The sequence below is a fragment of the Hibiscus syriacus genome, unplaced genomic scaffold, assembly GCF_006381635.1.
Source record: "Hibiscus syriacus cultivar Baekdansim isolate YM2019G1 unplaced genomic scaffold, ASM638163v2 tig00111851_pilon, whole genome shotgun sequence".
NCBI lineage: Eukaryota > Viridiplantae > Streptophyta > Magnoliopsida > Malvales > Malvaceae > Hibiscus > Hibiscus syriacus.
In genome coordinates this window covers 436,459-461,002 of record NW_024063203.1, presented here as the reverse complement: position 1 = coordinate 461,002, position 24,544 = coordinate 436,459, and the positions used below count along the sequence as shown (strand labels likewise).

The 24,544-nt window shown below is 33.1% G+C and overlaps 1 protein-coding gene and 2 pseudogenes across 1 annotated transcript; all 3 read right to left on the bottom strand.

Annotated features, from left to right (window-relative positions):
• Positions 1 to 1,023: 1,023 nt before the first annotated feature.
• LOC120172442 (kinesin-like protein KIN-UB) lies at positions 1,024 to 7,906 on the bottom strand. The gene is made up of 19 exons (XM_039179894.1): positions 7,628 to 7,906; positions 7,437 to 7,537; positions 7,182 to 7,304; positions 6,901 to 7,086; positions 6,425 to 6,646; positions 6,168 to 6,321; positions 5,758 to 5,907; positions 5,527 to 5,615; positions 5,039 to 5,242; positions 4,786 to 4,908; positions 4,290 to 4,424; positions 4,059 to 4,190; positions 3,777 to 3,900; positions 3,601 to 3,693; positions 2,975 to 3,100; positions 2,690 to 2,815; positions 1,973 to 2,116; positions 1,615 to 1,743; positions 1,024 to 1,537 (listed from the first exon to the last, which is right to left on the bottom strand). Exons 1-19 carry the CDS (start codon positions 7,827 to 7,829, stop codon positions 1,377 to 1,379), a joined length of 2,724 nt encoding a protein of 907 aa, XP_039035825.1. The 5' UTR covers positions 7,830 to 7,906; the 3' UTR covers positions 1,024 to 1,376.
• Positions 7,907 to 14,958: 7,052 nt separating this feature from the next.
• Positions 14,959 to 17,342, bottom strand: LOC120172526 (annotated as a pseudogene).
• A 1,220-nt stretch (positions 17,343 to 18,562) lies between these two features.
• LOC120172540 overlaps positions 18,563 to 24,544 on the bottom strand; it is a 28,564-nt pseudogene continuing 22,582 nt past the window's right edge.

The window sequence follows — 24,544 nt, the reverse complement described above, 5'->3', positions numbered from 1 at the left end:
GTGTTTTTAAATCCGTTGAATTAAGTTAATATCGTATTAATAGATATTGTAGTTGTTTGATTATACTATATTTTTAAAATTAATTATAAAAATAAAAACAAGTTAAAATTTTATTTAAAATATTAAAAATTTTATACCAAATTACCAATCGACATATAACAATACATACTAATTAAAATGAGACGATGTACATGAAAACTTTAATCAGAACAAAATTTAAATTTTTTGTTACTGGTTCATCGAAATAGCAAGCAACGATACGATACGGGCTAATATAACCACTTCTTTATTTTTTAAACACACTGGCTTTGTGGGTTTAATTCTGATTTTCATCCTTTTATTTTATAAAAAAATAGAAAACGCTCCCTATATTTTAATTTATCTGAATTGTTGCTTGAAAAATTACAGTCCAACAAAATATATACAAGAAATTAACAAAATCTAGTGGTTCAATGATTTATACATATAATAGATTAACAGAAGCCAACAGTCCAAATTGATGTGTCTATGATCGAATGGAATAATTTTCATTTTTTTTTGTAAAGTACAAAGGATTATGGCTTAGAGGGAGTAACTTTTCAAAGTGGAGGATGAAATTCAAGTTATACCATATTTGTGATCTACAATACAGTTAATAATTGACCTTGGAAAATATTAACCAATACCATTAGGATAAAGAGATTTAAGAAAAGAAGAATTTGACCAATCACTCACTCCTTTTATTTTATCAAAGATGATGTGCCAAATACCACAAAAAGAAAAAAACATTTTAAATAATAACTACATAACCCTTTCACCAACGCTTAACGAACCAATTAAGTGAATTCATCGATTTTCATATCACAATAATTACTCTTTTTAATATTTAAAAGAATACATAACTGAGTTAGTCCCCCGCTTAGATAATGGAATCAGTTACTTGAAGAAAAATATTGGACTCAATTGCCTACAAATTTTTCCACATCTAATCTTTTTTTATAAGGCGAATTGCTTACAGAGGGCTCCACTTTCTATGAATTGCTCACAAAAGCCTAACCTTTTAAAATGCTCAATTTAGAATAAGAGACTACCGTTTTCGGCAACAATTTCCCCCTTTATTTATTTGTTCAGACCGTTTTGAGATGTTAGGCCCTTATGTGAACAATCCCTAAAAGATTAAGCCCTTATTCGAGCATTTACCCTTTTTTTACCTTAAGCAACATACACTAAGCTGAATGGAGAACATAATAATACTACAAGCCAACACCACTCATTTACTACAGCGCTGAAGGTATCAAAGAATCTCTTAGCCTCTATACAATGGCACGATTTGTTGTTTCCCCACGCTACATCCACACTCGTATAATTTGGTTTCAATGTTTCGACTTCACCTCGAATCAATGTTCTATCCTCAGTCGTCGCATTTCGGCTCGGAAAATGGGGCTTAAATTCAGAGTCCGTCGAGCGAGACTTCTTATGTCTTCACGAGAACAATCCCGTGATATTCGAACTAGCTCCCAAAGGGCACCTCCGCTTATCATGTCCTTCGCATTTACTTCTGCAATTTCAAATTAAAGGTTCCCGGTTTAGGGATTAGTGTGAGGTTTTTGTCAATGGGGAAGTAATTCGACTTACCATGTTGTGCTAAATGACATAGTGCAAGCTCAATGTGTCTCCTAATAGGCGCAGAATCATTGTTAGCGTTTTGCACAATCCATGGAAGTGCGCCATCATAGATAAGAACCGATCTACCACTTCTTATGCCTGGAGCGAGGCCGGGGTGGAAATTGTTATAAGATCATGCAAAGGAAAAACAAGAGAGCTGAGTTTAGGCCATTTCATGGAAGATGAGACAAAGCTAAATGACTGAAAGAAGGTTTGAAAAGAAAAAATAGCTTAAATCGGGTTCAACTCCGGTCCACTCTAAAAGATGATAAAAGAACTTCGCTAGTAGACAACCAAACAATGGCAAGATAGAGATCAAAAGACTTACCATTGGCCGATGCACGGGATTCACATTTTGCGAAGTTGGCAATTCCACGTGCAACTTGGGAAAGAACATCCGGATGTCCGCATCTCACCATTCCCAGCAAGGCCTTAATTCCACCTTCGGACCTCAGCTTTGCTTGCAACTTATCTGGAAAGAAGTATGATGAACATGTTAGGGAGGCAGAAAGCGGAGACCCATATATAATGCACGGAAAGATTCTATGTTATCCGGACTTGTGATCGAGTCTATGTTCTATTTTTTCCAAGTACTTGGAAAGTCCTAGGAGGGCTATATCTCAATATGTGATATCAGAATATGCATTAGACACGAGTGTTGGGCATGTGTAATTAAAAAAAAATGACAGAGCAACATAGAAATGAATAAACCTGATATAACGAAGAAAGTTTTCATGCAGTAGTTTTATTTAAGCTCATGATTTACATAGTGCTCGATATCGATCATATAATACAATAATAGCAATCACAATTATAATGATGATTCTATAATGATACCAAAACCCAAGAGTATCTACTTATAGATGCATCCATTTACACATTGGTTAAAATATATCCGACTACTCCCATGTCAGTTCATTTCTTATATTTATTTGAGGAAGAGTTCTTTGCTTTAATCACCGAAGGAAAGGTTATACAATCTCAAAAATTTACGACCACAAAACTTATTAGTTAGAGAGGTGATACAAAAGAAAATGTAGTATACCATTCCCACACAAGTTAGCTATAGCTCCGGCAACCATGCGTAGAGTCTGAGCGTCCTCGGCATCAAATGCGGTAATAGACAATAAACTGATTCCCCCTTGAATCATTATGAGTTCTTGATTGGCTTCTGCTTTGCAAAAAAAGGAAACAATATTAAACCCAAGTAGTCGGTTTGAACTCGGAAGTCAGAACTATTAAGTAGCCAAACTCTTGAGCAATAACAGTAGCAGCGAATAAAAACAAAGACGGGTACACACAGAATGAGACGATGTTGAAGAACAATTACCATTCATCGCAAGATTGGCAATTGCACCAGCCACGACTCTGCGAATAGTTTCATCCTCATAGCTTCTGAGAAGCATCAGCAAGGAAGTAAGACCGCCAGCTTCGACAATCCTTTCCTGATTTGCTTCTGTTTAATAAATGGGACGTGAACTTCATTTCTCAGAATACCAAGTTAAACACGTCTCATAGACATAACACAAACTTTATTTAAGCATTTACGAGAGAAAGCTTATCATGCAAGAAACAGAGATTTACATGTGTTAGGATAACAAGAACTGAACTTCTTAGGAAAAAATAATTTTTTATAACAATGGTAAATAAGAAGCTTCTTCAGACAAAAAAAGGCGGGAAAATATTAGTCTGTCCAACTAACACAAGGGGGTTAGTGACGTTGCTAAAAACAAGGTAAATACATGGGTCTAATATTTTATATTTATTGACAACGATTCTGCTTTGTTTCAACTAAAATCACTCCCTGGCACGAGATTAAGCGATTAGCACTCAAGGTCCTTCTACAAACAATATTTCCAAAATAGAGACTTAATTATCAAGAAATGCCACCAATTCATCTGCTACCCATCCAGGGCAAATTAAGTATGGTACCGGAAATCAGAGTTTTCTGCTCACCTTCGGCTGCTAGGTTGGCGACTACTTTAACAGCATGAATGCGTACATTGACATCTTCTGACTCAAGCAAAGCTAAGATCTTATGCAGTCCAACTGGTAAATTGATAGGACAATAAGTAATTGCAGGCACAAAAAATTATTTAACTGATATCATAGCAAAACACCTATTTTATCACCTTGTTCAAATAGGGTAGTAACAGGTGTCTTATGTCCATTTAAAGAGTCCCTAACTTGAGACATTGGAGACTCTAGAGCATTATACGCATTGGTGGATCCATTTCTTCCGAGAGACCTTCTCATCTACATTTGCAAATAAAAATAAAACCGGCATGAATTTGAGCTTCCTTTTGATAAACCGCAGATACTTGCCTTTGATTTAAGAATACCATTCCACAGAGTATATTTATCTTTTCAAAGTAAGGAACCTAAAACAATGATAACTTTGAATATCCAAATACCTGGTCGGCTTCAAAAGTCAGTTGTAACATCTGGCTTCTTAGTACAATCATTTCTTCTTCAAGCTTCTTTTTCTGACGAACCTCCTCAGCCAGAGCTTGTTGGAGATTCAAGATTTCAGAATCACCACCTTCCTGATACAACAAAAATCCTCATATAATCAATTTCTTATCTAGAAGTCAACAGAAGCTTAGAGCATATAAAAGTATTCACCATTCACTTATCGAGCATACCCCTGAATCTGTGCACTGCCGTAGCTGACTCTTAAGTTTGTTGACCTCTTCTTCAGCTTCCTTTCTCATATGAATTTCTTTCTCTAGCAGCTTTTTGACCTCGACAACATCGTCGACGACTGAAAAACTAGCCCCCTGAAAATTATGATGAAGAAATATAATATCATAATACATGAACATGATGGCCAAAAATCCTAATGTACAAATAAGGATGTCAATCTCCCTCAAACCCAATCCATGCTGACGAGGCCGGATTAGGGGATTGAAATTCCAGAACAGGAAAGAAACAAATTTCCCATTCGGAACAAGTATGAGGAATATAGTCCCCACCCCTGATATAGATATACTTAATAAAATATGTAAACGGTAAAGTTGGAAAATAATGCATAACTCCTAATGCCATTGAAAATAAATAGCATGCCTGTCATAAAAAAAAGCCCAACTGGTGAACCATGAATATAAATGACACAGAAGGTACAGTTCTTGATACCAGTACCTCTCCATTACATTTATCATTCATGAAGCCATCACATCTATGCTTTCGTTGATTTTCCATCATCTTTTCCTCCAGCTTCTTAACAGATTCCATATACTCCATCTGGCACTTTAGTCGCTCCTTCTGTAGAAGGAAGGCACTAGAAGTTCAGTAACAACTATCACACTCTCAAGAAAGAAATGTGTTAAGAAATAACTGAAAATAGAAAACCAAAGAATCAACCATCGAGGGAATGATAGATTGCAGGACTAACCTCTAAGGCATTGGCAAAGTTTCTTTCAACCTCTGAAATGCGGTTTTGTGCTTCTAAATTTATTCTTTCAACTTCATCATTAAAAGCTTTCTGTTGCCTTTCGTTTTCTGCAATAAGCTTGTCCAGCTGTATTTCAAGCCTTCTAGACAAACTTTTATAATCAAACTCTTCTTTTATTCTCAACATGTTTTCCACCTTCATGGCCTGTAAAAAATGGAGTAATGCAACGTGTTGAGTGAAAAAATCCTACTTCTACACATTAGGGATAACATTGCACAAATTTCAAAGAAATTAACAGATGAAAGGAATGAAAATATCATGAAATGAAATTGAGCTACTTAACAAGAATGAAAGAGAGACTAAATTTTGAGGACCATGAATCTTGATCTAAGTGCAATTACTTTATAAATTGTAAGTTATTTAATGGCAGATCAAATTTAAACACATGATAGATGACAGAGGGTTCTTTTTTCCCTTTAAAAACTCACCCTTTGGCCAAACAATATCGTACTTGCAGTCTCTCCTCGATGTCGTGGGGAGGGGCCAATGGTCACAATTAATGAGGTTCTTGCAGTGCCTGCAAATCATGAAACTACCTCATGATAACTTGGAAAAATATTTAATTTGCTAAAACTGAAATTCCAAAAGAAATGCATAAAAATACATAAAAGATTAGATGATAAACATGTTGACTTACATGAATGTAAACGATAACTCACCTCCAAAAGAATCTTTAAGCAGCCTCGTTAGTTTTGAATCTCGAACTGGCACGTGAGCACTATTCTCTGCTAAAGCATTAATGCACTTTCCTAAAGCACTCAGTGAAAGGTTAATAGACTTAGCTTCCTCCAACATGTGTCCCTCACTTCCTGCCAAAAGTAAAGTGAATCAAACTCATCCTATACCTAAGAAGTCCAACTTATAAGGGCACCTCCTCCACCACTTGGGAAGGTCTACAGTTATATATAGGTGGGAACAGAAAGAAAAAATTTATCTAGCAAATACATAATTTAAATACTGGCCAAATGCAATGCCCAAAAACTTTCAGTGGTGAAAAAATATGCTCTCTAAGTAAAAAATGCAATTGACTAACCGCTGGAGGAAAATAAAAAAAGGCCATGATACGAACCTGACTTGTGAACACGCTCTGAACCTGCCAAATCTACCAAAACCAGCTTGCTTTTTCGGACAAGAGGCTTTGGGGGTTTGGCAAAGTGAGAAGACTTGTCTGTTTCACTTGGAATGGCATCTTCCGCACTCAAAACAGATCTCTTAACATGTACCTGCACTAACATGGTTGAATATACAATATTTCACCAAAGGATGAACAGATGCATGATGTCCAGAGACTAGGAAGGGGAAGAACAGACTAGAGAGATTAGTCACCATCAAAATAGCATGACTGCGAGATGATTCAGTGTTCAGCTTTGTATTTGCAGCAATTCGGTGAGCTTCCCCTATTCTCAACAACTCCAAAAAATGCTGCTCATCCCTGATTTCTATTTGAGTTGCCCCTGGTAATGAAACATCACCAGTTTTGGGATCTTCCACAATGGAAATATTATCATTTGCCGGATCAAGGAGATCCTGGATGGTCTCCATATAAAGCTAAAAAGACGCATTGAAAATAAACTAGTAAAGTTCCTTGATGTGAACGTACAAGCCCACAGGAGTTGAAACAGAAAGTTCGATAAAAATATAAATATCAGACAGCAATACAGCATCTAAGGGAGCCAAAACAAAAGTTATAAATCCAATTAGCAACTAATACAAAATCACTTAGACATGATGGTATCGAAGGAAACTCATTCATTGAATTAAACAATAGAGATTAATAGAATTAAAATCATGAGCCTAACAACCTGCAGATATGATACAGAGACAAAATCTGTTTCTGGAGAAACATTTGCTAAAATCTCCTCCAGTGAGCGGACCATTATTCCACGAGCAGAGGTATCTTCCTCACCCAATCGTCCAAGAGTAAAAGTTTTCCCTGTTCCAGTCTGGCCATAAGCCATCACAGTTCCATTATAACCATCCAGAACACTCTGCAGAACACAATGCAACATAATTATAAGCATTTGGCTGCATGATTTAATGAAATTAATTGTAAAACTAATATAACTTTCAGAACAAAACAGACCTCTACAACAGGCTTAGCAACAACTTCATAGACACGCTTCTGAGAAGCCGATTCCGTAAGCAATTCATCAAACTCGTATGTTTCGGACTCCCAATTGTTTTTACGAAGTTTAAGTCTCTTAAGCTACGGTCACAGAATAATATAATTACAAAATGATTAACTGTTAAAAAACTAATAATAAATAGTAAATAAAATAAATTATAAACGCGCAATGAATCACAGTTACAAAAATGCGATCTTATAGATTTTTTTTACCTCGGGCTGTAGTTCGACGCAATCAGCAAAATCTGCATCCGCCACACATTCTTCCGCATTTCGCGGCCTTAATCTAACAGCTACTCGTACTCTTCCTGGCACTGTAGAAAACATAATAATTAGCAACACCAAAGTATGTTTGGAATCACATTTACGAAAACGAATTCAAGAAAGCGAACTGAAAAACGAACATCCGTCACTTCCTCCAGCAGCTGCGGTGAAAGAGGCGGAGTTGGAGCGGCGAAGAGGCGCAGATCCTGGCGAGTGATTCGACGACGGAGGAAATCTTGATTTGATTGAAGATGATTTGACATTAGATGAGTTTGATGCAGCGAGTGGCTTAATTGTTCCCTTGTGCGAACTCGTGCCGTTCCTGTAAGTATTGGACGCCATCAGTTTCCTTTTCTAGTATCTTTTTTTTCTTAAACTTGTGGAAGTTTGTATGTTTGTGTTGTCTGTTTGGTAAGCGAGAAAATTTAAGTGGAGAGGAAAAAAATTTAGTGAATTTTTCGAAGTCTAATAGAAAGCAAAAGAAAAAAAAAAGAGTGATGATGAGGAAAAGGATGGGACCCACAATGTTGGGAGATAGTTGGGAAAAAGACAGTGATGGTCTGAGTTTCATGGGTCCCCTCACATTTATTTTTTTAAATTTCCCAAATTGCAAATATTTTCTTTTTCATTCTCTTCGTTGTTCGAATTTAATTTAGAAAGGGTTAAACTGCAAAGAAGGACCCTGATTAAGTATTTTCTGTTGATTTAGTCCCTCTTTTCTTTTTTTTAAGGTTATCTTATCTAGTTATTGAAATCGAACCGGTGTGACTGAAGGCTTAATAAGAAGGACCCTGATTAAGTATTTTTTGTTGATTTAGTCCCTCTTTTATTATTATTTTACATGTGATTCTTCACTATAATCTGATTTTTTCCATCATCTATTTTTTATGAAACATGCATTTATTTATGAGAAACAAAAAATACAAGTACAATAAACATTTCAAAAAGTAAAACACTATAAATGATCAAATTATAGTTTACAAATTAAATCTACCCACGACTTGAAATAATAAAACTATAATATAAGGGACAATTCTATAAAAACATATAGTATAAGGACTTCTAATAGAATATGAGCATTTTGAAACAGAAGCATTATTTTATAGCCTAGTAGATTGGTCTTGGTCGTGTGCTTACCTGTTTAGAACAGTCCCATTCAATTCATAGATCGGAAATTGCCCGATTTATCGTAGCAAAATATATAAATATTTATAATTAAAGATATATTATAAAAAATTCTCAAAGTATTATTTTATTAAGTTATTTAATTATTAAAAATTATAAAATAATTCTTTAACTATATGAGTTGTTTTGTTAAACTCCTAGAGTACTCAAAGTCTGAAAATTGTCACTTAATTATTCATATTTTTTAAATTCGTCATTTTCTATTGAAAAATAGACGATTGCCTAAGTTGAATATTAAAATGCTAACTGAGATATGATAGTCTTTTGAGATTATATCGTATTTTTTCATATCTCAGTCAATAAGTTGTCATCTAACTCATATTATAATTAAAAAAATAATGAATTTGGAGCATTCTATTTAGTTAAGTGACTATTTTATATTTTTTATTAATTTAATAACTTAAAAAAACAATGTCTTATAATTAAGGTACACTTTTGTATTAATAATTAAAAGATTCAATAGATCATCATGTACTATTTGTATACTTTATTGTATAGTTAAATATAACAACAACAAAAGTTTATTATTAAACAATAATTAAAATAGACATGTTTTTCAACAATGAGATGGATAATTTAGTGTTTTATTTCCAAAAGTAACAATAATCTAATCTACGTAACAAATTCGATGATCATGTGTACGTAAATATGTTGTTGTCGTTATTTAATCAGTTTAATTTATGATAACACGTTATATGTTATTACTTTTTTAATAATTTTATATTAGTATTGTCGTAACCGGTTTTCGTCCGGGTACGAAATATTTATTTGGCGGGAAAAGTAATGTGAATAAATGGTTTTTTTTTTAAATAATTTGGGAGTCGCCATCGGCCTTTTGGATCAAGTAGGTCGAATACCTAAAAATTATCCTTTAAAAGAGTTTTTAACAAAACATCGATTAAAAGATAAACTGATCTGCGTTTTAACCAAAAATTCGTTCTTCTTAATAATAAAAAGGGATTTGTGGTCGGTTACGTTTAGGGAATGATTAGCACCCCTACAACGCCCAAAATTGGTACTTTTTAACTATAAATTGTCTCTATTATTAAAAATTTAAAAATTCAGAATATATTTAATTTATAATCCTATTATTTCAAAATTATAATTATGAAAAATATTAATATATATATTTATAAATAAAATATTTATTTATTTAGAAATATCAGAAAATGGCTTCTAGGCGCCTTAAGACAGCTCTTTTCTTCGATATTAAAAAATATATAATTAAAATAATTAATATATGATTTAAAAAAATAAAATATTTATTTATTTAAAAATATCAGAAAATGGACATCCAGTTGTTTTAAGACTGCCCTTTCTTAATATTAAAAAATAAATAAATATTAAAACATGATTAAAATAGGTTAAAAATAATTAAATAAGTTTTTAATAATAAAATAAATATTATTTATTAGATAAATATATATATATATATATATTTATGACTAAATAATAATAATAATAATATATAATAATTAAGAGTAAACATATAAATAATAAATTAAAACTATATATAAACTTGTAAAAAAATAAATAAAAATTGAAATTAGTGACTAAATTAGAACTTAATAGAATTAAATACCTAATTCATGATTAATTATTTAAAATTACAGGGATTAAACATGCTATTCTCCTTATTTATTAATTTGGTGACTAAAATAAAATTATATAAAATTCGAATATCAGATTAAAATAAATTAAAAATATGTACTCGGGATTAAAATATTAATTATTAAAATTAAAGGACTAAATATGATATTTACCCTAAATATATTATTTAATATAAAGGATTAAAATAAATAAAATTAAAATTAAAAAACCGAATTATAAAGATCTAGAATTGGGTTCAGTGACTAAAATGTAAGGATTACAAATTAGGATGGCTACGGAAAGGGTTTAACCTTTATGAAATTACACAAATACCCCTCCCCAAAACGGCGTCGTTTGGGGAGGGTTTTTAATACCCAATCGGTCGGCCCTTATGGGCCATTTTTCTCATTTCTTTCCTTTCTTTCTTTCTCTGAGAGAGAAAACTCTCTCTGTTCTCTCTAAACTCTCTCCCCGGAGAGAGAGCTGACCACCGGCCGACAACCATGATCCGTCACCAAGCATCGCCGCTGGACGGTGGCCGGAATTTACAAAATCATACCAAATCAAAGCTCTTTTAACCCTAAAGCCAAATCTGGTATCCTTGTCTACTAAAACCTCATAGTATTTCCTAGATCTAAATATAATACCTTCGGTATTTTAACGGTTCGACGACGTTTTGGAGGGCTCCGATGGTCGTGGTAAGTTTCTCTCCTCTCTCAGTTTATTTTTCATTGTTGGTTTGTTGTTGGTGTTGGTGTTGGTTCTCGATCTTGTGTTGTTTTTGCTCTCTGTCTTTTTGTTGTTTCCGGTTCTGGTTTCTGTCCCCTTTCTCTCCGTGGCTGGTGTTAGATGATACAAACTCGGAGGGTTAGATGATTCAAATCCTAAATTGGGTTTAAGGTTTCCTGATGGGTTTGGGCCAGTTGGGTCCTTTGTAACTGGGCCGGTCCAATCTGATTTGGGTCTGTAATAATATTTATTAATAATATAATAATAATTATTATTATTATTATTATAATAATAATGATAATATAAATAATATGAAAAAAATGAATATCTTCAAGTATAATATAATATATATATTTAAAAAATTTAAATTTTATTACTAACATACACTCGACATACTCATAAGCTCAATTTAAATTATTAAAAAAATAAAGATGTTTCATTTTATCGTTGAAATCATCCAATAAATTTTAAAAGTGTTTATTAATAACGAAAGTAACATCATTTACAATCTCATAAGACAATAATATTTACCATAATATTTCTATAAAAATATTTACCATGATACAATAAATATATTTTAACTAATAAGATTTATCATATGTTTTGTTTTTATAAAAGTTAATGTTGCCACCCACTTGTCGTACGTATAAAATTGGGCTAAGGTACGCCCATTTTTGGGGGAATGATCACTTGCGGCGTCTTAATATACGGTTAAAAAAATATTATTGATTTTATTATTATTTAAATATTAAAATTAATAAAAATTATCGAAAATATTATTATTTCTACCGATTTTATTATTGTTGGGCATTTTATGTAGTTTCTTAACAAAACCGGTAAAGTATTGTTAGACATTTTACCATAAATGTTAAAAAAACATTGATGTTTAAAGTATAAATAATAATATTTTAGATAATTTTTTATCGATTTTATTATTTAAATAATAATAAAAATTGTACCGCCTTTTTTTAGTCTTAATATTAAGGGTGACACACCTAGAACTTTCCTTTTTTTTCCCATTTTTTTACTTAAAGAAATTTTGTTATATTTTCTTTTTATGTTAATTTGAGTAAACAGCATGTTTGGTCACCCAATTAGTATCGAGTTTTTGTTTTAGTGATCAAACTTTTTTTTGATAAATTGATCACTGGTAGTATGTCGATTCTTAAGTTTTAACGGAGTTGGTGAAATGAAATTTTTTTACTTTTTATTATATTGATTTCTAATTCAAAATAATTAAATTAGTTAAACCTTCAATATTTGTAATTTATTTTAATTTAATTTTTATTCTATTTCTATATACTTTAATAAACTTGATCATATAATAAGATGATGACATTGTCATTTATCTTATCATTAAAGATTTAGGAAAATATAGGTGCGTTTGGAGATCAAACTTGGGACCTGAGATAAGTAACAGTTAGCTGATGTTTGGTTTTGCAGAGGTAAAATGTCAGCAGTCTGCGGACCACATCTGTAGCAGAAGAGGTGGACCAAAAGTATACAGTCTGCAAGAAGAAGACTGTTTGTTTTTTAACATCTGCAGACTGCTAAAATAAACTGAAATATAAATAAACTGATTTTTTAAACTTAAAAGAGTTTTGCAATACTGATATTTAAATAATTTTAGTTTTACAATACTGAAATTTAAATAATTCATACAACTACAATAATATTTTTTTATAAAAAGAAACATCACCTTATTAATTCTATTATAAGTCTCACATAATTACATGTATTATTAGTTTTATAGAATAAAATTTATAAATGATCATTAAATTATATGATTTTTTTAAATATGCAATTATGTAATACTTTTAATTTTTTAAATATATATTTATAATTTATTTTTATAATTATATGATATTTTTAGAAAATATTTTTTAATTTATCAAATTATTTTATGATTATTTTTTATTTAATTGTGATTATATTTTAAAATTTTAAAAATATAATTTATAATTTTTTATATTTTAAAATCTTAATTATCAAACAATGAAATCATTTTTATTAAGCAATGTGGTTTAAATACTTACATTTTGTATAAAAATGTTAAATATAATTTAAAAATAACAAATCCAAAAAAATATTATTTTTAAAATTAAATCAAAATAAATATAAAATAATTTATATGATATAAAATTAAATATCTATAATATAATATTAAAAAATTAATATTTAATTTATTTAAAAAATTAAAACTAATATTAATATCTATAATACAATATTAAAAAATTAATATTTAATTTTTAAAAAAAATTAATATTAAAATTAAAATCAAATATAATATAATATAAAACCTCTTTGAAGAGGTTAGAAGACGTCTGCAGACATAAGACCACGTTTGCGCCGTGCATATCACGCGCAGACGTTAGAAAAGCTTCTGTCTTCTAAAAAACAAATGGTTTGCGAAGCCCAATGTCTGTGCGTGGTCTGCACGGCGCAGACATAAGAACTTTGCAGACCTTACACAGTAAAAACAAACACCACCTTAATGATTACATTAAAGTAAGCATTTGCTATATGATTGACAAAAATAATATTTAGGTTGAAATATATTATTGAAATTAATTATATATTTGAATTCAATATAAAAATATTATAATAAAATTAAAATAAAATTATCATCTTTTATATTTGATAATTAAAGCGTTACTATAGTAAATTCAAACGTAATATATAATTTAAAAAATCAATTTTATTGTCTCATAATTTATAAAAAAGATATCTGAAAAAGTTTGGGTAGATAAAGGTATAAGATTGAGAAATAAAGGTTCGTGTACTAACTTGGAAATAAAAGTTCTTTACACACCGATTTAAAAGAAGATGACAATTTTGAATACTAAAAGTGTATTTAAATCTTTTTAATTTCCAAAACCTTTTAACTTCATCCTAAAAAATATTTCAATAGGCTTGAAGCATAGTTTTGTATCAAATTAGAAAAAATGATAAATTCATGTATCTAATTATATATTAATCCATCTACTTAAATGAAAAGGAAAAAAAAGGAAAGAGTAAAAGGAGGTGGACAAATGTGTAATAACAGATGAGATCTTACTGTGTTGTCAGTCACCTAACAACATGACCTCTCTAAGGAAACTCCATAAAGTGAAAATATTTAAAGTTAGGAAGTTGAAGACTTGCAGGGTTCATGCTTGTAATTTAACTAATGATGTAGCCATTACTACCTAAGAAATTATTTTTCTAAATTTTTATAAGTTGACACCTGTCATCTTAAAATTTTAACTATTTTTTGTCCTCCGGGTTCCCAAGTCGACTTAATTAATCTAAACCAATCCGAGTTGCACACCTATCTTTGGTCGATGAGTCTCCTAGCGAGAATTTTCTATATTCACAATGACTCGAACTCGAGACATGTTTAAGCGAAAATCAATATGTTTACTACTTGAATCAACTCCTTTTAATTTTTTAACTCCTTTTTATTAAGAATAATTAAAAACAATAAACGTTAAGAGTTTAAAATTGTCATTGTGTCGATTATTTTTTATGAAAAAGTATTGATATTAAAATTAATTAGTAAAAAAAGAAAAAAAGATGTTGCCGATAATATAAGGCCTTTATTCGAACAAATTAATAAATGCTAGTTTTATTTAATTATTTAAAAAACCTAAACTATTATTTATACGTATTTAAATCAAACGAACTCAATGGTAAAAAAATTGTTATAATTTATTAATGTTTTAGATTTGAATATCAAGAATATCAAAAATGCGAGCGTTTAATGTCAAATAAGTACTTGGTACTTACTTATATTAATATATATATATTTAAAAACGCTAAATTAATATTTGATTACTTTAAAAAGTGTTGCTTATGTAAGTTACCCCGAAAAAGAGAATTTATTTTTCTAATACATTATTTAAAATTACTAAATTATAAATCAACTCAACAATACAATAGGAAATTGAACTATGAGTTGTAGTATAGTGGTGTGTATACCCGCCTGTCACGAGGGCGACAGGCGGTAGGCCCGGGTTCGATTCCCGGCAACGGCGTTTTCCTTTTTTTCCCCTAAAACTTTTGGGCTTTTTGTTCTTTCTTTTCCCTCCCTAAACAAATTCAACAGTTGGTGTCTTCTTCTTCGAAGTGGTTCTAAAGACAGTAGAGAGGTGTTCACTCGTGGTGGATTTCCCTTCCTCCTCGACTCATCTAGAACAAACAGCACACTCAGACTCCCCATATTTCCATATTCACTCAGCACATGCCGGCGGGGTGGACGGTGTAAAACAACTTGTCCCAGTCCTCAACGCCGAACCGAGTGAACATTTCGAGCAAGCATTGCTCGATGTTGTCAGAAATCGCCTTGGGCAAACCTCTAGACAAATGACAGTCCATCCCCATTTCACGTATCTTTGCTGCAATAAACTCATCGATGTTTGGAATCACCGTCTGGTTAGCCGATATGATTTGAAACAAAGGCTGCCGGTGCTGGTTGACGGCCGTGTTCGTACTACCGCCACCGACGAAGATAACAGCCGCGGCACCATCAGAAAATATAGCTGATCCCACCGGTAAGTCTGAGTGAGTCTCGGAAGGTGCATGGAAACACGAAAGAATAAGCTCGCAGCAAACGATAAGATACTTGTGCACCGGCATTGTTCTCGGCCAAATCCTTGGCGAGCCGAACGGCGGTACCCGCAGCAAAGCAACCTTGGTTATAAATCATGAATTTCTGAACTGAAGGTTCGAGTCCGATGAGCTTAGCAAGCTGATGGTCAGCACTAGGCATGTCTATACCTGATAAAGGGGCAGCATATCACTGTTGGGGACGAACACTGATATGTTATAGAGAAAATAATTTTAGTGACAAAAAATATCTTATAATATACGATTTAACCAATTTTTTTTGGATTTGTCAAAATGACCAACTAAATCGCAATGCGATCGATAATTCGCAACGTGATCTCTGATATTGCGATTTACATATTCGCATTGCGATAGTTCAAGTTCGCGTTGCGATTTATTCCAAATTCGTTGCAACGACAGTATTGCATTTGTTTCTTAAGAATTTTCTCTAAAAATTTAGTATTTGCGCGTATGTGTCGAAGACACGTATTACCACGACCACGAGACGAGACACCACGAGACGAGACGAGACGGACGGCGGCGGCGGCGACGCGCGAGAGTCCCCTTGTTCTCTATCACTCAACAAGGAAGTGGGAAAGTCAAGCCTTAAATACCATTCCCAATAGTGTTTCCAATACTATGTGAGATTGAGCCTTACCAACACTTGTTCTCAATACTATGTGAGATTGAGCCTTAAATAATGATATTATTTTTGAATGTTTTGCTTAAAATTACAATAATCGCGATTGATTGTAGATTGACTTTTAATTATGACATATTTAATCGTATAATACTAATACAATTGGTTGCTGATTCAGTTGCTTTAAGGTGCATGATTGTTAATTGTTTCCTGAATAATCACATGTCTACAAGAAATCAAACGAGAATATGCCTGTTCTCACCACGAGTATCATTATAACATTAATAGAATGAGATCGTGAGATCAATCGGTAGAGCACAAAGTTCTTAATCTTGAGGTCATGGGATCAAGTTCCATGGAGGGCATTTCATAATTTGGAGGTCTCCTACAGAAGCTGTTCTCAACCTAGTGTTGGGACAATCTATTATCTTACCTCCCCTTATCCCATTACATATGGGAACAAGGGACAACTAACCATAGAATGAGATTATATATATATAAACGGGTACCTGTGGAATGTTTTGCGAGCCACCACTTTGTTGCCATTAAACACACATCCAGCGTAGTGCCCGCCACTTGAAAGCAGCACGACCCTGAAACTTGTATTGTCCCTTGGCTCTTGAATCAAAGCTCTCAACCTCTCAATCACCTCATTTTCTCTCCAGCACCCAGGATTATCGTTCCACGCTTCTTTATCATTCTCATATAAAACACTTTCAGACTCATTTAGAATTAAAGATTTCCAAATTGAAACTCTCTCTCCAGTTTGAAGAAGAATAAACGACTTCTTCCTAATATTTTCAAACAATTCCTTTGATGCATCATTGCGAGGATAATCTCCCTTATCAGCTTCATCCTCGGATCCCGAAATACTCGAAACCTCAAAGTCTTTGTAAGAATCCATGGTCAACTCTTCCTCCTTTACGGTATCCTTACCAGCAATTCTTAATTTTACCTATAATCAAAACCGGGGGGACCCCATTGCTTCAATTCAAATGTAATTTTTTCAGAGAAGTAAAATCAAAGCTAATTTAAAAGAAATGGGTGAGAAAATTTACATTGAAACGATGAATGTCGGATTTGAAGTGGGAGCGCTGGTCCTGGAGAGAGTCAAACTCAGCCTTGCAGGTGTAAGTCCATCTGGGCAAAGCGACGCCGGCTTTAGAATAATTTTTTTAATTTGATTTGATCTGATTTAATACATTATTTATTATATACTTAAAATAATTATAGTAATATTATTTATTAACATTTATATTTCAATTTAATTTTTATTTTATCAATAAAATTATGTATATTTAGTTCGAATCAAATATAAATTCTGAATTTAAAATTAGTATTGAACCTTTCTAAATTTAAATCAAATTGAATGAAGGTTTAATATTTAAGTTGAGTTTAAATGTGTTAAAAACTCAACTCAACTCATAAACATCTCTAATGAACTCATCTCGTATGCATAACTCACATTCAAGTAACATTCTCGTAATATTTCATACTCACATCCCATTTACTTTAGAATCGAAATCAGATAACTTACCAAATTTTCTTACAGCAACACTCAAAATCTTTGGAAAGTACAATCTGAATAACAAGACCTTGATCTAATGGTCATCTTAAAAATCCACGATGTCCATCACCAACAACACACTTGCATTCGTTCATAAGCATATCATCAGACCTACTCAGTAGTGTTGAGATATTTCTCCAGAGCCATGAAACTTTTCTCGACATAACATGATTATGAAACAATCCAAAATGATCTACACACTAATTTTGGGAACCACTATTTTCCTGCACAAATTATCCCGTTTATGCCCAAATCTCCATAGTCACGTGTTCAATAATGCACGATTTTTTAGTCTTAAATCAATACACCTAAACCTCACAAAATCTTTGGTTTGCAGACGTGGACCACTTTACCCAATGCATTGCTCTACCATTGCTCACACCATAGGAAATTTGAGATAGTTTTATCGTGGGCATCTGAAACAAGAAAAGGAAGGAAATATACCAAAAGAAAAAAGTTTTCCTTTTCACCCATCGAGTCTCTAACTAAATTTTTTCACTATGTAATTTTAAATATTAGTCGAATTCTTCGTCCAACTCAACGTTCTGATACTCCGATCTCCTCCGAAAAACGTTCAATGAGATTTTTATGTTTTAATATTTTTGATAAATACACCAAAATTAACAAATGATAGATATATTTATGTTAAATTTCTTGAGTTTTAAGGAAGTTATGATAAAAATAAATAATAAATGTAACATGGTGCTATGATCATTATTTTATATTTTAACTTTTTTATTCGATACTTATCAAAATTGAAAATAAAAATATCCGATACATCCACAATTACAATAATCATAACAATTAAAACCACATTCATGATCAAAATTAAAACCCTAATAGCCTTGAAGCTGAGCACTAATCAAATCAAATAAACAAACAGAATCAGCCTAAACCCTGTTCAAGGGGTGGCTTCTTACACTGGTGAAAGTGTAAATGCATAAAATTTATACACAAAAATGCAGCAGCTGGGGGCCTTTCTAAGTCGTGTTGTTCACTTGGTTTTGTACAAGTAATGTCGACCATGGCCACATCAATGCTGCATCTTCTATTGCCCTTCTTCCCCAAACCAATCAAAACTCAAAAGGCTGCATCGATGACTACGATCTTTTACGAGGGGTGATCCCTTGGCTCTCCTAATTAAACTTAGGCTCATTCTTCGTTGTTTTCGAATTCAACTACATAAATCAAAGATTAATAATTGGATCAAATTTTACATCAAATAAAATGTGTTTTTAAGCTACCAAATTAAAAATAAACAATTATCTAAGTAATTAACCAATTTGTTTAGAAGTATTTAGATGTTTTAGTGATTTAAGTCACATAAACTCGAATATTTTAAGTAACTATTTGGCTTAATACTAAAATAAGTATTCAAACTATACCACTTTAGGTACCTCGACCATAACGGTCGTTATAAAACCCATTAAATAAAATGTGTCACAATCTTAAAATTTAAAAAAAATTATTTTTCTTAAAAAACAAAAATATTATTTAAAAAAAAATTGGATGCTTCTTCCCCTCCCCTCCCCTTTCATGATTTTAGTTTCCATGGTCAAACGACCAAAATTTAAACGACCGACTAAACGACATACCAAATGGCCAAGAGACTGACTACCGCAGTCAAATAAACGATCAATTACCACGATCAACCAAAGGAATTGAGTATTTTAGATTCTATGGATTAGGGATTGAAGTTTATGGATTTGAAAATTTTGGTTTTTTGAAAAGATATCATGAGTTATGACCGATCAGTGGGTGGTCGACGACATATGGGTGGCCGGTTCACGACAGATAGGTGGTCGGAGATGACTGGTAGTTGAAGTAAAGGGACTAGAATATGAGATTTAGGGTATTTGGGGTTTCTTAATATATATTTTTAAATTGAGGCTTTTTCGAAAATAAAATATTTTTAAGTTTTTTTTAAAAATAAATTTCTAAAATTATCATATCCTGACACGTGTCACTTAACAAGCTTTATTAACGGTCTTTAGAACTGGACACCTAAAGTGGTAATCTTTGTAACGGTAGGCACCTGAATCTAAATGAGTCAAAAAATAGTATAAACACTTATTCGAAAAAATGTATAATTTAATCACTTATTTTGGTACTAAACCTAATTAATTTCATAAACGGTGTTCATATGATATTAAATGTATCTTTGAACATATTTTTTTTTCTATTGACCATTTATCAAATAGTAACTCATAAATAATTATTAAGATTTAGACTAAATAATGGATATTTGGAGAATCCAGAAATGGAGAAAAAGGAATGGTCTAACTTACGGTTGGATCCGTGAAAATAGTTAACTGCTCTGTGGTTGAGACTAGAAGATTTGTGTTATCCTTGTCCAAAGCAAGAGCTGTAATATCCTGCCCATTCTCCAGTTTCAGTACATGGAACACCTGCCAATGTAAGATTTAAACAATGCCACACAGTATCCACGACATGATCGTTGCATACGACAGTGAGCACAGATATGGTAATAAAGGTTTTCTTATACCTTCAGAGTAGGCAAATCCAGAAAGCAAATAGAAGGTGATGGGATATCCAATTCGTCGGTTTCTTCCAACTCGAGATCCGAGTCATCGACTCCGGGTTTTTTAGAACTCCAGTTTCGGTTGTTATTGGACACGCCGCTGTTGTCTGAAGATGAGTTCATTCCTATCAAAGCACTCTTGCCATCCACAGAAATTTCCATGCATCTAACATCTCCCAAGGAAGGAGTTTTTTCTGTTGCAACCGGAATCCCGTTGAGAGTGAACGTTCTGAGAGTACGTTGCGATCGGTTCCAGGTTAAAACGATTCCTTCCGGAGAAAGGCAGACAGCGTCAGCTACTACACCAGCAAACCGTCTCAACAAACGACCCTTCCTTATAGTATGTAAGAGAACATCTGACGAAAGACCACATGAAACAACAATGCCTAGAGCTGAATTGATACAGCAACAAAGAATTTCATTGTGGTGACCCCGAAGAACATGTACGGGACCTTCTATTCGATGTTTACTGTTTTGATCAGCGAAGGTTTTAGCTAAAGCAGTAGCTGAGGTTGGTTTGCCAATGTTAGCAGTTGCTTCGGACACTCTGGTTGAGCTGGATGTTAATACCCTATGTACCCTCCAAAGTAATACGGTAGTGTCCCGGGATCCGGTCACAAGATAATTGCTATCTGCCGATAGAGCAAGGCAAGTGACGGGAGCACAGTGTCCAAAAGCCGTTTCTATTGTTTTTGCCCCATCGGAAGATAGTAACTTGATGCTGTTATCTGTATGTCCTCCTAGTTAACATCCAAACAAACGTATAAGGAGATGTTAAATAACACGAGATATGCAGATAATAACGTCAGCAGTCGGATTCAAATGCACATGAACATTATCTATGACACCGAACATTGTGGTATTAAAGAAATAACAGAACATATCTTGTAACCACAAGGAGAAATAAATTCATTGGAGAAACTATGAATCAGGAAGTTACCCGTAATAACTTCTTTATCACATGTGACGGAAACAATAGATGAGCTCCTGATCCCAGATGCAGCAAACGCTAGTGCCTGGGGAAACTGTGACTCATCATAACCAGAGCCGGCCGGCATTTTCAATATTCTTATGAGTCCACCACCACCAGCAGAGCTTTCTGTTGGCTTTCCGTGTTCAAACAGAAATGGTGTTCCCAGGTCATCAGGAGTGTTTGGCTGCCACATGTGCTGTGCAATATGCACCGCTGGTGCATTCGTGTCTACAACTATGACAGCATCTGAAGAAGCATGAATAGAAGATGCAGGCAAATTGCAACGTTCAGGTTCAGGGATTGCATATGGTTTGACTGCTCTTGGAATCCGAAAGATTGTCTGACATTAAATTTAATCAGATCTCACATATTCATTTTCACCCAAAAAAAAAGTTTGCCGTTAGTGAAAAAAGCTTATTAGATCACATGAGAAGTAATTGCAGATAAAGTTATATGGCATTGCGTCAAAGCTAAAACGGATAGACCAAACTGCAAATTGAATTGCTAATTCCTACCTGCAAATGAAGACCTCTGAAAGTGGCATCTTCTTCATGTGGGGAACAGTAAGAAGTTGGGATGGAGTTTGTCCAAAATAAGTGATCTTGTCTTGCATAGCACGCTGTTTTACCTTTTCATGTGATATAAATGTGTAAGACACAATAAAGAAGACTTCCCAAATAGATCAGACATTAGAAACAAGACAGAAAATCAAACTTACTGGATCAGAGATCTTATCGATATCAACTGTCCCTTCATATGTAATGGGAAAGAATATGTTATTTGCTAATATAGCTTCTCTGCCTCGTTGCTTATACCTAAATGTTCGATTCCCTCATGTTAATTCTTGTAAACTCAAGATTTTCATAAAACAAAGATCTATTAGAAAATGTACCCAAATATGAGGTCGATCCATTCATTCAAATGTGCAGAGACATGCTCACTCTCAAGAGCTATTCGATGTTTATGAATGAAATCAACCGGGTTTTGAGCCCACAGTGGGAGCTTTACAGAATCTGAACGTTGAGAAAAAAATAATCAGAACTCAGTGCAAATAGCATTTAGTTCTCCGCTGGCAATGAAAAGAGGATGCTTAGGTACATACCGAGCTTTTCTTCAGATCGTGTTGTTCCAAAGTCGATAGAATTTTCATTGGTTAACATTTCAGGAAGGTAAAACAACTCGGAACCTAACATAAATGAAATAAAATCAACAATCACAGGGTACATATGTGCTTCATATTTTCTATAAGAGAACTTTAATGTTCTAACGCTGAGGACAAAACAAAAACAAATACCAATTCCTTCACATCACTCATGTCCGTAAGAACTCCATTCCAAGTAGATGCGACATCTGAAAATACTCGGCCTGCTTGATTAAAGTTTCCACCTTGCAGCTGAACTGAAACAGTTGTAAATGGCTCGATTCTAAAAAGATAATACAAAACCTGCAAGAAAACACCACATACAACAAGGAAGTTTAATAAAAAAGACCTGCTCAACTGATAGCAAAATTCACCTAATTGACTAGTTGTCATAAAAATTGAAGTTGAGACTGAATACAATGAAAGCATTCGATAAAAGAATAGAAGCAAGAAGTAGAGGCAAGGAAGACTTCCTGCAATCACTTTTCTTCTGATAACGTCTTAACGTAATTCCAAGGACCGATGTAAATAATGGTTTAAAACTAAATATAATAGCATATACTACTTTTGAAATGAAGCATGCAACCTAGTGAATAGTCCGATGCAGAATGCAACTGTAAAATTTCATGGTATTAGATATAGACCAATATGTTAAAGGTCATATACTAAGCTTTCAGGCGCACGGCAACAACATGCTGACCCTATGAAGAAGATTAGTTTATCTTGTGAAACACTTTCTATGGTCTGACTAAGAATATCATACAGAGGTAGTAAAGAAGGTAACTTAATTTTAAAAGACAATCAGAGAACAGGTAACAATCGCATGCACATGTGTGCAAATGTCCCAATTACATATAAGGAAACAAACTAAGGAAATCGAGCCCGGTTCATGAATAGCAGGTATACAAACAATATTAACCCTATTTCAAGGAATTTTTTTATAACCACCATAAAAGTACAACCAGAAATGTTAAATAGGATAGAAAACCTACGGATCCTGCACTTGAATAATGTGAGTCATAGTGAAACTTGGGGATAAGTGGATCATTGGAGTTAGCATATCTCTCTTGGAATTTCTTCAGACGATCTGGATTCAGTGCCCCAACAGGCTGCAAACATGCATGACTTTGTAATGGAAAAGCCGATGCAGATAGAAAGTATGTGACAACAAGATTAAAGTCAAACCACCTTCGAAAGATCTCGGTAAACTGATGGATTGGCAAGATCCAAACTCTTTGAACTGTAGTCAGAAAGAATCCATGGGAATACCGGGTACTGCAAGTAAAAAAGAAAGGACATAAAGAAAATTGCAACTTATTGATATCACTGAACCCAAAAGTGATTATCCATGAAAATGCACTCAGAAAGAATCTCACCTGAGTTATGTCATTGTAACTACGCCCAGCCAATGTGTTTAGCTGCATTAATATTCAAAATTGCTGATCTGCAGAAAGGTTGCAATTCTGCCATTCATTATGATGCTTATTTATTATATGGGAATTATTTATATATACTATTATTCATACCTCCCACCGGCCCAGCGCTCCATTAACTGAGTTCTTTTCAAGTTGTTCTGGTCTCTACATCAGAAAATAATATAAGTTCAGGAAGGTAAATAGAAAATGAATCATTGTAAACATCAGCTAATACACACACTATTAGATACCTTGTCCTGAGCCCAAATATATAGATGTCAAATACCAGTAAATTTTCCAATCGTTTCCTTAAATACAGATGATATTATCCCGTGCATGCCTCTTTTAATTTTTTAAATAAATAAAACCCAACCAAAGTACAACCTGAGTTGCAAGATAAATGTTGTTCAAATGGGGAGGTCGCGCTTGAACTATAGCTCGGTAGGCATTTCTTCGGTCCTCAGAACTCTGGATCAATTATTATTTTTAATGAAAAAAAGGCAACGCAAATAAGAGGTACATACAGGTAGTAAACAACCACAAAAAATACTTTGTTAATTATTTTAATCACAAACAAATAAATTTTGAAGGTGCATACAATAGGAACATACCCCAAAATCAAAGAAGAAGTTAGAACGGTCAACCATAAACAGCTCCAGGGCACTTCTTCTTAGGAGATATCTATAGC